Source organism: Gallus gallus, chromosome 24 (genome assembly GCF_016699485.2).
Source record: "Gallus gallus isolate bGalGal1 chromosome 24, bGalGal1.mat.broiler.GRCg7b, whole genome shotgun sequence".
In the NCBI taxonomy this organism is placed as follows: domain Eukaryota; kingdom Metazoa; phylum Chordata; class Aves; order Galliformes; family Phasianidae; genus Gallus; species Gallus gallus.
In genome coordinates this window covers 1,176,522-1,189,257 of record NC_052555.1, presented here as the reverse complement: position 1 = coordinate 1,189,257, position 12,736 = coordinate 1,176,522, and the positions used below count along the sequence as shown (strand labels likewise).

The following is a 12,736-nucleotide window of genomic DNA, read 5'->3' as shown; positions in this document are numbered from 1 at the left end:
CAGCCTGCCCCACACTGTGTGATATGGATACCACAAAGCTTTCTATGCTGCAAATGGAATGTAAAACAGACACACCAGCACGGCCACATTGTGGTCCTCCAGGCATTTACGGGAAAGCTGCTTTTAGAGACCACATACAGCCACCTGGTGTAGTTTGTCTGGGCTCCTGATTTTAAGTGCTACTTGAGCTCCTTCACATCGCATTTCCCTGTTCATCCCCCACCTCTCCTACAGCATTTCTTCAAATTATAAGCAACAAAACACTCTAGAAGTATTACTTCATGCTGCAATGATAAGAGATGCTAGCGTGAAATGCGTTTTGGAGATAAGCAAATCCAAAGCCACCAGTGCTTGTTAATGTAAATGCCTCAAACTGTCCTTAAGCCTCCAGCTTCCCTCCTTCCCACAACTGCAGGGCCACTCTCAGCATCCCAAACAGCTTTAGTGCTTATTCCTTTCAGCACTCCACACAAATCAGCCTTATAATGCCGTGATGGGTTCAAAAGAGATCTGCACTTCCTGGGCAGAGGAAGGACGTTTCTGCAGTTTCCTTTTTTAAATAAAGCATGTTGTAAAATACAGGAAAAAAAGCAGCTTTAGGAGAGGTAGGAGATAAGTGTTTTTAAAGGAACATCCTCCTCTGCAAGCCTCGTAGGAAAAGCACGTTTCAGTGCTTTCTCTATTAATCTCTTCCTGTTCTATTAGTTAATGCTATTAGCTTCCATCATCATTACTACTCAGATTAACACTGTGGGATTTGTCCCTTCGATGCCTGCCTTGCCTTACAATGCTCCAGAAATGGGATCCACACTTAGGGTGGCAAACACACCTCTCCCTCCTCTCCTACATGCCACCCCCACTAGCTGTGGGTTACCCTTGGCTGGGACACCAACCCGTTGTACCTACACTAGTAGCACAGCATACAGACCATCACTGAGCAGTGTGTTTATACATAACCACTCCCCCGGCTCTTACCCATGCTGGGAGCTTCAGGAGCAGGCAGACAAACCTGGCTGTGAGCACACAGAGTTTGAGAGAAGGGAACACAGTGCCAAAAGTTGTGCTGCACAGATCCCATCTGCACAGCTAGTGCTCACGTTAGGATGAACACAGAAAATGAACTTCACAGAACTGGAAACGTAGGTCTAGTGCATTAATATAAGGAATATAGTGACTTTTGTATAATTAGTATCATCTTGAAAGGCGCGCTTACGTAAATTAAGTGCAACTGGTTGCATTGCACAGGAGGGGAAGCTCATCCTCATGGCCACAGAAAGGACAGTGGTGGAGGGAAACCACTCAGGGCAATGCCTTAACCTACAAGGAATGGCATCAAGAGGACATTGAGAGATCAGACTTCAAAGACCCATAAAAAAAACCTTTGAAGAAAAGAGAACCTGTGTGCAAAGCAATGCTGTGCCTCCAGTATGAAGTCACAGAGCAAACCGCACCAGGAAGCAGCGCCACAGCTCAAGGTAAGCAGCATCCCATGCTATTCAATGACACTTTGTAATCTTAAGCACATCGCTAAGCCAAGCCATGCTGAAGTCCTGCTAAATTAAACGGGCTCACTGCAGGGCAATGAAGTGGATAGCTGGAACTGCTACAAAATTGCACTGCTTCCCTGCCCCAGATAAGCTTGCCACCAGTGAATTCACCCCCCCCCCCCCCCCCCCATATTAATGCCCTCCATCGCAATAAGGATTCCTGGCCACTGCCAAAACTCAATTTACACTATTTACTTTAATGACCTCGTTTGTCATCTTAGCATGCGCATCCACCTCCGGGACTGCAGCCCCGTCAGTCTGCCAGAAGGTCTCATTTACAGCTTGCTCTTTCATTATTATTTTTAAAGATTAAATTGCTTTCATTTCAAGGCAAACAGTCTGGGAACTCCCACAGCCCCGAGGATACCAAGACACATTCATACATCTGATCAATATATTTTAGAGTTACATACATCTCAATCCCAGCTGACTCCCCCTCCCAATCGCCCCACAGCACCATCCGTCTATTTCCATCACCTTTAACTTTGCTATTGCTCTTAATCTTGGCAAAGGATGCACGCTGGGTATGAGATTTGAATACTGCCATAACATTTCAAGTTGGAGTTGCGGGAAGAATTTTAGCCTTTTCTTTTGAGGGCACGGATGAAAGAGGAGAGTGTTAATTTCCTTCCACAGTGCATCAGTTCGTTTGTTTCAAACCACATTTTTTATCTCACAGCTTGACTGCTCCACAGTGGTGCATTCCTTCCTATTAGATTATATTTCTCTCTTATGGTGCATCTCCAATGCTGACATGCTCAGTAAAACTCGGTGTTAATCTAGTCCTTTAAATAGGTTAGGAAAACAGAGAATACTTCATGTTTTGTGGAAATAGCATCACGCAAACAGAGAATTACAGCTGGAGGAAGCCTCCCAAAATGCAGCATCAAAACCTGAGCAACACAAGAACAAAACCCAAGCAACACAAGGAGGAGGGATTGGGTATTTCAGAATTACTCATGCCTGTCTGTGGTATCTCAATAAATCACTCTTTTTTGCAGCATCTTTAAAAGGACATATCAGAAGCCATTTCTTGCCTGTGAGCACTCCCTCCATCTGTGTGGCTCCTCTTGTCCCTGCCTCCCATTGACCAAATGGGACAAAGCACATCAAACCAGCACAGCCCTGTCTCCTGGAGCAGCCACTGCTTTCCATTTCCAGGAACATTTACAGAGCAGATCAGGCATTTGTTAGGCACCATCTGCAAATCCCAGTATGAAGCTCAACCAGAGCAAACAGATTAACTACTAGGAAAACCAGGGCTAGATAGGTGAGCAATTTAGAATCACAATGCAAGGAATGGTCCTTCAGTATTTCAGCATACTTTTCTCAGGGTAACAGAAACCTCTTCTAACCAAGGAACACCAATCAGACCTCCCAAAAAACTGAGTTCCAGAACTCAAAGCTCTTTCAGAATTACAGAGTTCTCTTCAGCCCATACAATGATATGACTGCCTCTGTCTTCTTTTCCTTCCACCAAAAACATTTATCACAAGTACCAATAAACACCGCAGCAAAAACCTTTACACCTCCTATTAGTGCTTTCCAATATGCTGAAATGTTTCTCCAGAAGCTCTCTCAGTGAACAAATTGGTCCCAAACTAACAGTACTTGGTATTCAGACGCAGAGTTGTCTGTGCTTGATATGTCTCCTAAATACACCAAAGCAGAAGTTTAAGGAACATCATCTCCTCCACATCTATTTGTGTGTGACATAAATGTAGTTATTTTCTACAGAAAAAAAACGGGCTCTGGATTTCTCATCAATATTTATACACGCAGCAGAAACAAAACTCTTCCAGATCATATATAATGATAAGTTGGCAATAGAACAAACTTAAAGGTTATGTATACAGTATAAAAGCATATTTATCTTACTTACAGTGAGACGCTCACATTTCTGGTACGGCAGCAGAAGATGGAAGATATCAGAGCACAGCCTGCCCTGGGATCCCCGAGGTTGTGCTGTGGGCATTACATGAGGACTGGAGCAGCAGCAAGGCTGAGGAAAAACAAACAATTGATAACATTAGACCAAAAAAAAAAACCAACCCAAAAAACAAAAACAAAACAATACCAATTTGTCCAAGATCATTTGCTAACATAGAAGTAATACAGCATCAAAGCTCTTTGGAACATCAGGTTGTGCCAGAAAGAAGCAATCATTTTAGAAGCTATGCAGTAAAGGAGCAGCCTTTGGGCTCCTGTTGGTTTGGTTCTCTTCCCCTCCTGCTTTCCTTTGTGCCCATTTTACTTCCCTTCCTCAGTGTGCTCTCTGCGGCAGCACACAGCACTGATGCCCACATTGCTGCCTCAGACCTGAGGCTGAAGAGGACTCTCATCTATTTCAGCAATTACTGCTTCCCAAAGAAGCACAGAGAGAACACTGATAAAAACAGTGAGGTGGGAAAACTCACAGAATTCACATGTGAAACAGGAAGAATGCCTATCCTTACTATTGTAAAGGTAGGGAAACCGAGACACAGGCTGGGGACATCATTACAGTACAGCCCTTAAAAGAGGGCCTGGAAAAGACCCAGAGCTGTGGTTTGCAAGGAAACCCACCCACAGAGCCTCAACCATCCCATGAGCTGAAAACCCAAGATGGAAATCTGGTCTGAGCACGTCTGTTTCTGGGAAGAGTCACGTTCAATAAGGCAGACTTTAATGTTGCACTCTGTCAAAGGAGCTTCCTGATCCATTTAGTGGGGGGCAAAGGCTCCTTCCGAGAGGCACAGACCTCTCACTTGGCACATTCTGACACCTCCTAACTGCAGTGAGGAATATTTGTAGTCACAGCAGATAAACGAGCCGTGGACAGGGAACACAACTAATTTAATAGCATGAATTATTTACACATACATTCACGAAAGCCATCTTGCTACACAGCAGTCCCAGCAGCAGGGATTATTAATTTATAACTCAACTACAGCTACATTAAACAGAACCAGGCTTCCATAAAACCTTAACTGTGGAGCTGTGCAGAAAACATTGCCTAACTCAGCCAGGAAGTACACCAGGGCTCCCCCGCAGCCACCAACCCCACATCAACTGCATCTGTCAGGCAATGAAGTGAAGCCCACCAGTTCCAATCCAAACCCAGACCTCTGCTGTGCCCACACAGTGCATCCTCAAGTAGGATTTGCCTTTAAACAGTCATTAGCTTCCAAAATAACATGCTTCCTCTGCTTTAGAACAGCAGTGCCAACACACCTAAAACCAGACGTGGTTTTAAGATCCAGTTACTCAGTCTTGCTCTTGGCCCAACACTTTGTATTCTGAAATCCTGCTTGAGCGTATTGTACAGAAGCCTCCACAATGTAGGCATCCTTCCAGCATCCTATTTATCCTGATAAACACGCTAATAGCTGGACTGCCTGCATCTTCACATGGCTTATTCACTCAATAAATGGCTGAGGCAGCAAATTAATCTCCATATAGTAGGAACTCACTTCCTATTAATGGCTAGAAACCCTTCATAATGCACTGTGATCAACCTGAAATAATTTCATAAAGCAAAACATCGTGGCAGAGCTGACTCTGCTTTTAACTCTTTGTTGAAGATCAAAGGACTGGAAATGGAGGTCGGATTGCCTCCCTTGGATTAGTTTGTGGGGATACTGAGAGCTGCAGCTTTCAAGAGAGGTGCTTGGTGCTTCCTGAACACACAGGACAGAGAAGAAAAGGCACTCAAAGACACTTCACTGCACCAAATTGCAAGAAGGAAGCATATGGCGAGGCCAGGTGTGTCTGATGTAGGGCAGTGAGCAGGTGTGGGTGATATCTAATTAGCTCGTTAGGCCAGGCACATGATTGTTTCTGCAGCACCTGAAGAACCAAAGAAAAAGCAATTTTTTCTGTTATTACTTTTTGTGGGGGGTGCCCTTTACAGGCCTGGTCAGCAGCTGATGAGATCAGAGAGGTTTGCAGGGAATGGACAGGACCCACAGTTGGGATACTACACTGCAAGTTTCCCTATGGACACGTTTGGAGACTTTAATCATTATCTTCCTGCTATGTGCTGCAGCTTCTTCATCTCTACAAGTGGGGATTCTGACACCAGACAGCCATATGAAGTACTTGGAAATACTAAACTGTAAGACATGCTAAATTAGACACAGGCACACCACAACGGAGGCACCCTACAAGGCACCCAGCCTATGAAAGGAGGGATGGAGGCAGGTGGGGTTCTGGGGCCAGTAGGTCAGTGCTATTCCAAGAGCAACAGCTGTGAAGCAGAGCAAACTCTTCCAGACTCCCATGGACCACATATTTTAGTGCACAAAGTGGGGTCATTTAGCAAGGCAGTTATCAGCAGTGACACAACAGACATCCATCGCTGCTGGCTGTTAACAAAGCATCATACCCCCTAAGAAAAGGCAGCAAGACTCTAGAACATAGTAAACAGTTCTAAGCAAACACAATGGGTTCATAACCTACAGCTCCCCTACACCACAATACAGGACAAGTCCTGCCTGGCACCCTCAGGACCACACAACTATGCCTCAGAGGCTCCAAACCTCAGAAAGAAGCCAGCTCTCCTCCTGCAGAGCACTACAAGGTCAGCATGCTCATCCTGCCCACCTCTGCTTACCTCCCATCTCCTCCATGGCTGCTGCTTTTTTCCTTGAAGAGGTTGAAGGCTCTGAACTCTTCACAAATACACAGAGAGCTCAGAGTGGAGCAGGAGGAGCACACCATGTGCATCAGTACATTTCACTATGGCAAAACTCCAACAAAACCAAACCCATAGCAGAATAGCATCCAACTCCTCTCTCAGCAGCAATCACCAACTTAATGAACCCTCCTGAGTTCCTGGGAGGGGCAGAGGCCCCAGAGTGCACTGCTCCTGAATGGCCATCTGTGTTGCTGGGGGCCACAGCTGAAATCCACCAAAACTAATTATCAGCTTTTGTGAGGAGTTACGAAAACACCCCTTTAGTTCCTGGCATCCCCCAAATGAGTGAGTTCTTATGCATTTTCTATTTGTCCACAAGAATTCAGGTGTTGTTTTTTTCTTTTCCCCTATTTTTTCCTTTTGTGGGATGTCAGGGAAGGAAATAAACGTGTTTTGCTTTTGAGACCTTGTTCAAACATGTAATGAAAACCTGGAAATCATTCCTTCATGAAAATGTCTACTTAGGAAAAAAACCCAATTCTCTCTCAGGAAGAAATGGTTTCATTAAAAAAAATACAAAGATAAAATGGTACTTTCTAGTGAGAAGCTGGAGTCTATCCTCAGATTTTATTGAGTAGCAACCCCAGCCAGAGGGATGTAATTTCTTTGTTATCCTCACCAGTGCCCACGCTTGCAGCAGGCAGCGTTCCCAGTGGTACTTCTGAGTTGCCAGCAGTACTTTGGTTAAGAAAAGAAAAAAAATTCTGTCTGGCACCCAATCTGTATTTCTGATTTCCAGCCATGCTTTCAGGATTTAGCCCAGCTCAGAGCTCAGCTGTGTCTTTCCACTTTGTACAGCAAAGGATGCTGATCTGTGATCCTGACTTGCGTGACTCCAGCAGAGCTGTGTCATGAAGGATGTTGGCTTGGGGACTGTGCCTAGCACCTATAGGAGCTACACAGGTAGCCGCTCCCTGGGAACATTTCTTGGCTAGACAGACACTAGGAGAAGGTGAGCAAACCATTTACCACTGCATAACATTAAAGAGAATTCCTGAGACAAGCTCACACCATTAGAGCTAGGTCAGACCGACTCCAGAATGCTTTACTGTACCCAATGGCCCCAGCAAGAAATAGCAGTAGGAGTATTTATGAGCCAGATGAAGGATGGGAAAGGGCAGGTTAGGTATCAGGAAGTTGCTAATGCATCTGTTCTTCAGCTGCAGTGGGTGATGTGTGGGAAAGGGTGAAGGGGGGCAGCTATGGGCTGCCCTTACTCATTTGCAGCTGAGAAAGAGCTCAGAACAGAGCCCTGAAATAGCATTTCCATCAAAACTCTTTTAGTAATGGCCACAGAGGAGGTTTGGATTGGCAACACAAGGCAGGTGAAGCTGAATGTTAATAAGCAGGGCCTGGAAACAATCTCTGCCTGCAGAGTTCGGATTTAGCTCATTACTTCTTTTGCTTAAATTAAAGACCTTAACGTGGCTCAGTACAAAGCCATTTTACTACTGAGTTGCAAGCGTTGTATTTATAACTGTGATAGCAATGCGCTCCTCTCAGGACTGAAATCCGTTTCTATTCTGAGCCATGCAAGAAGGGAAAGACAGATTTCCCATCCCAGCTGATTTACAATTTGATCAGGCTGCTGCTGCGTGGAATCCTGCAGCACACCAGCATCAGTCATGAGATTATGGTCTGCCAGTGGGATGAGTGCGTGCTCCTTCTGTTGTTAATCACAAAAAGGTTTCCAGAAATTTGCAAGCTCAGAACTTCCTTCAGAGCCATGTCCCTAAAGCAGGGATGTCTGGGGTATCTGTGAGCCTTTAGTCAGCCATTTCCTTAGCCCTTTGGTCTGTCAGTGTACAGCTGACAGCACGGTAGTCCTGCCAACACTCTGCTCTGTCAGCTTCAGAAGTGCTCGTCTCCCTCGCTGGTGATTGAAGTTCTCCCAGCATCTCATTACCATCTCTCCCAGTTGCCTGTCCCACGTAAAAGGGGTTTCCTGAGGCTTTGACAACAATCTTCCTACTTCCAAGGGAAAGCTACTGCAAGATTCTTTCGTGTGAAATTACGTAAGGGAGCTGAAATAGGAGTTACTCAGAGATGGATAAGGTAGAAGCTCCAATTTTGAATCCTACCGTGCTTGCTGGAAGATGATCCCTAGAGAACCAGCTCTTAGACTGCATTCCAGTACATGTATGCATCAGGATGGTGATGGAAACATAGCATATCAGTACTTCAGCAACAGGTTAAACTCTCACTGAGGCTACAGCACTGTTTTGGGGTGGGCTGATTGGACAGCTGCACCTCCAGCACCTCCAGGGAGATGGAAGATGCTGCACCCTGTGAGCCCCAGACAGCTGGCAGTGCCCTACAGGACCTCACACAGCAATAGGCAATCCCACTTCTGACTGCAGTTTGGGCAGAGCCTTACAAAACAGCCATGTCCAGCCCCAAACTGAGCTTCAGGTTGCATGCAGAACTGTACCAAGTGTGAGTGTGGGCAGACCTGTCTGCACAGTGGCAGATTTGCATCATCACCACTCATCTTTGAGTAGCAATTTTAAAGGAAATAAGTGAGCCCTTATTTCCCAGCACTGTAAATGTCTTCAGGCACTACATCCAGAATGATTTCCCTCAATGGAATATTCTGAGCCTTGCAAGAGTCACTCTGGTGTATTGACTATGGAGCAGAGAGAAAATATGTACAAGTGTGTGTGCATGACGGAGTCAGTGTGCATGCACAAGCAGGTCTGAACACATTCGTACCCAAATAGCATGGCAACAGGAACTGTGCCCTTCATACTGTGTATTAATGGTCACTCCATGCAGCATGTTGCTATGCAGAACCCAGGGGGGCTGCACACTGCATCTGTCTAACTCCTGGTGAGCGTCGCTTCAGGCAGCTGTTTGAGGGATATAATTAAAGCTGGTCTCCAGATCCATAAATCAAAGAGACAAAGACCTTGAAAAGGAGGATAATAGGAAGAAAAAGGACTTAAAAGTATGCCCTGTGCTGTATAATACCCAGATAGGTTCTTTCCAGACACAATTGTGTTCCAGAAACAGTGTGCTGTGGCTGGGGAATCCAAGTGGGGGAAGCATTTAATCTCCATGTGTCTGTGGGGCTTTGAGTGCTTTGTTCTGCTGTTAAATCATAGCTCTCCACTCCTGCACGGCTTCCCAGGGAAAAAGCAGAAGATGGAAGTCCTCCAGGGAAAAGCTGGTGAGCTGCTGGAGATGTGACTGGCTATGAAAGAATACCAAGGGAGAGCAGCAGGGAGGTTTATTGCCACAGCCCAGATACACAAGGATCCCATAATTAATGCCTCCCTTACCACCATTAACACTTTATCAGCATGGGTGAAGTCACAGAGTTGGCAACAGGGAGAAACCCCATTTCATGGGAACGGGGAAACCGAGGCATGAGAGGAGGAAGGTCAGCACATGTGCCAACACTTCCCCACAGCCATCCCAAAGGTCCTCGCTGTGACACTCCTATCTGTTTTTCTAATGCCTGAACTCATCCTCCCAGAGGCTTCGGCTGGCTTTTGCATAGCGTATGAACCACCAGAATGACTCCTGAGATCACCACAAGGCCTGGAAGCTGGATGCTCACAGCCCCAAGGAGGGGTGAGGTGGCTCAGGATTCAGATGCCAGATGTGCATTTTCAGCAGTGCTGTTTTATTGAAGGCCATTGAAGACTGAGCTCTGTCTGTCACTTCCCCATCTGGAAGAGCCATGTGAATGCATCTAGCTGCTTGCTCAGAGATGACAGAGAAGGGAAATTCAGATATGAGTAATGTTTGCAAACTAGTATGTGGGTTGTTTTTCTTCTGTGCAGACATCCATAGAAGGCTTCATTATTCTGCTTTAGGCTGAAATCAGCTCTCTTTAGTGACTTCAGCTGAGCAGCATTTGCCACACGACATACTGAGTGTAGCAGAGGTTCAGATTCCACGAATGAGAATGAATGCAGAAGAGACAGCACGTTGTGAGCAGCTGCAGGTTAGATGAGGCCGTTTTAAAAATGAAAGATCCTGCTCTGCTGTGCAGAATGGAATGTGGGTCTGCTTTGGGGACCGATTCATGGGATTCTATCTGGAACCAAAGCAGAATTCTTAATGAAACCAAAGCGCGGCGCTCTAAATTTAGATGCACTATTAATGCTTTTCAAAGTAAGTGCATCTGTAGCCATGGGGTGTCTGAAATTTCATTCACAGTGTTTGCTTCCATCAGGCCAAATTTCAAACCCATTGAAGGCAGTGGTAAAAATCCTACTAATTTCAATAGGTCCATTGCTTGGCTCATGTCTGCTGTCCCTGCCCTTCCTTGGTCGCCCGTTTGGGAGATGGTTCTGCATGCCTACGTGGCAGAGTCTGCAGTTGTTGATACTTGTAATTCCATTTTATGCTTCAGCCTTTCTGGAGGCAAAGATAGCTTAGAGCTTGCACAGTAGCTCGCTGAGTGAGACAGCAAAATAAACAGCAGGGCAAAGTGTAAATCCAAAGGAGATATCTATCTTCTGAATAGCAGGTCTGCTAGTCTAATTCTCTTTGTTTGTGTTGCAAAATAAGCTTCTCCATGGCACTCCAGCTACATTTGCATCAGATGTGCCATACATCATACAGTAATACAGACACGAACTGTGACTTGCCTGGCAAATCACATTCTGCTTTTGATACGCTGATCTCTGCGGGATATGAATGTATGAGATCTGTGGATTGAAGGTGTTATTGTGATCTGCAGTATGATGGTTATACATGAGGGATGTTCGTATCAAACCCTTGCTGCAATGTATTGCTTATTCAAGAAATCTGATTTATAAATATTTCACCGGAGCAGAACCGTCACTCTTTAAAGCCACGCACACAGACAAGCTTTGCAGTGCCAAAGGGCAACCAAAGAGATCCACGAGATGCAGGTGAGGGGCTTGAGAGCTGCAGCTCCTCCACAATGCCTCCAGAACCAGAGAGGAGCTGAGCTCATGCTTTTTTATTGGACCAGTAATAGCTGGTAACCCCTCATTTATTCTCTACTCCAATTAAGCACATTATGTGATAGGCAGTGGTTAAAAACTGGTATTGGTTGCTCTCTATAGAACCAGGAGAGGTGCATTCATTTCAGTACTAAGGAACAAATTACAAACTTGTCTGTCCTGCCAAACTCTCTCTCCTTCCTCATAAGGTCAGGAGATTTAAACCGATGCATTAATAAAGCACAAACCCCACTCCTGTCAATCACTGCAGGTTTATCAGCTGCAGACACTTCTTTCTGCCAACAGCTTAGTTCTATTTTTACTGAGCAAATGCTTTCACACCTCAGCTTCCATGCGTGTGCTGCTCCATGCATTGTTCACACCTAGCTTACTCTTCACACCTCTCAAGGGCCCTGCAGATAGGCGTGAAAGGATTCCTCCTCTGGGCAGCCATGTGCTCTGATGGAGAGGGAAAACAAATGGGAGCCAGGGTTGCTGTCAGCACTTTGGGCTATTGAGAGGGGACAGGAGAGGCCTCCTTTGTTCTGGTGTGATTTTACAAGCAGCAAGGGAGTGTATCTTCATGTCAGTCCTTGACAATCGCTGCCTGTTCTATCCCTTCTCTCTTTGCAGTTTGCAGTTTGTTTGGATTTGAAGCTGTGTAAGAACAGCATCCTCCCTGCAAGGACCTGGATTTTTGGGTATATTACACCCAAGATGCAAATTTCCTGCAGTTTTCTGCATCTGACAATTGTGGGGGCACAACCTTCCAGCAAGGCATCACTGTGGCTGGACACAGATACATGACCAACCCCAATTTTTCCTCATATCCAACCTGAACTTCCCCAGCACAACTTAGAGATATTCCCTCTTGTCCCATTGCTGTTACCAGGGAGCAGAGGCTGACCTCCAGCTCATTACAACCTCCTTTCAGGAGCTGGAGAGAGCAGTGAAGTCTTTCCTGAACCTCATCTTCTCCAGACTGAGCCATTCTGTTCCCTCAGCTGCTCCTCATAAGATGTGTGTTCGAGAATCATAATCATTGGTTCTGACCATAATCACTATGGCAAGGCTGTGCCAGCCCATCCCAGAGGCTTTAGGGCTGTCCTGCAGGACACACCATCACCCCATCCATCACCAATCTCTGCACCAGTCAGATGTGTTCAAACTGTGGCTCCTAACCCAAACACAGCCTTGGGAATATTCCCAGAGCATCCATCTCAGTGACAATTAGTCATGAAATATGACTCCCCTTGATACCAGTTTAGAGTCTTTCCAGTAACATCCTACTTCATCACTGAAACGTGCACTATTTAAAATAAGAGGGCCACATATTTAATTGGAATGGAAACAAATGTGCATGCCAAATATGATCTGACTTTAAATAATCACCCCAGCATTTAAAACCTATCAGTTTTCCTCTTCCACCTCAGTTATTAATAGCAGAGGTGCAAAGGAAATCAAACACTTTCCCTGAGATGAACCATGCTGATGGATGGTTGGCCAACCTGAGTGCTGCATGCTGAGCTCATGAAGGGCATCTGGATGCCTGTGTATCAGGACATCACAGAACATCACGTACAAATGCT

The 12,736-nt window shown here is 45.6% G+C and overlaps 1 protein-coding gene across 3 annotated transcripts in view; it reads right to left on the bottom strand.

The window, feature by feature from the left end:
• KCNJ5 (Potassium inwardly rectifying channel subfamily J member 5) overlaps window positions 1-12,736 on the bottom strand; it is a 127,097-nt gene that overhangs the window by 56,404 nt on the left and 57,957 nt on the right. For all 3 annotated transcript variants that reach the window (XR_006932095.1, XR_006932096.1, XM_015298110.4), the window contains exon 4: window positions 3,430-3,549. Coding sequence is in view for 1 of the 3 variants with exons in the window: in XM_015298110.4 (XP_015153596.1) it covers window positions 3,476-3,549 (74 nt within the window). In the remaining 2 variants the exon portion in view is untranslated. The remainder of the gene's footprint in view (window positions 1-3,429; window positions 3,550-12,736) is intronic.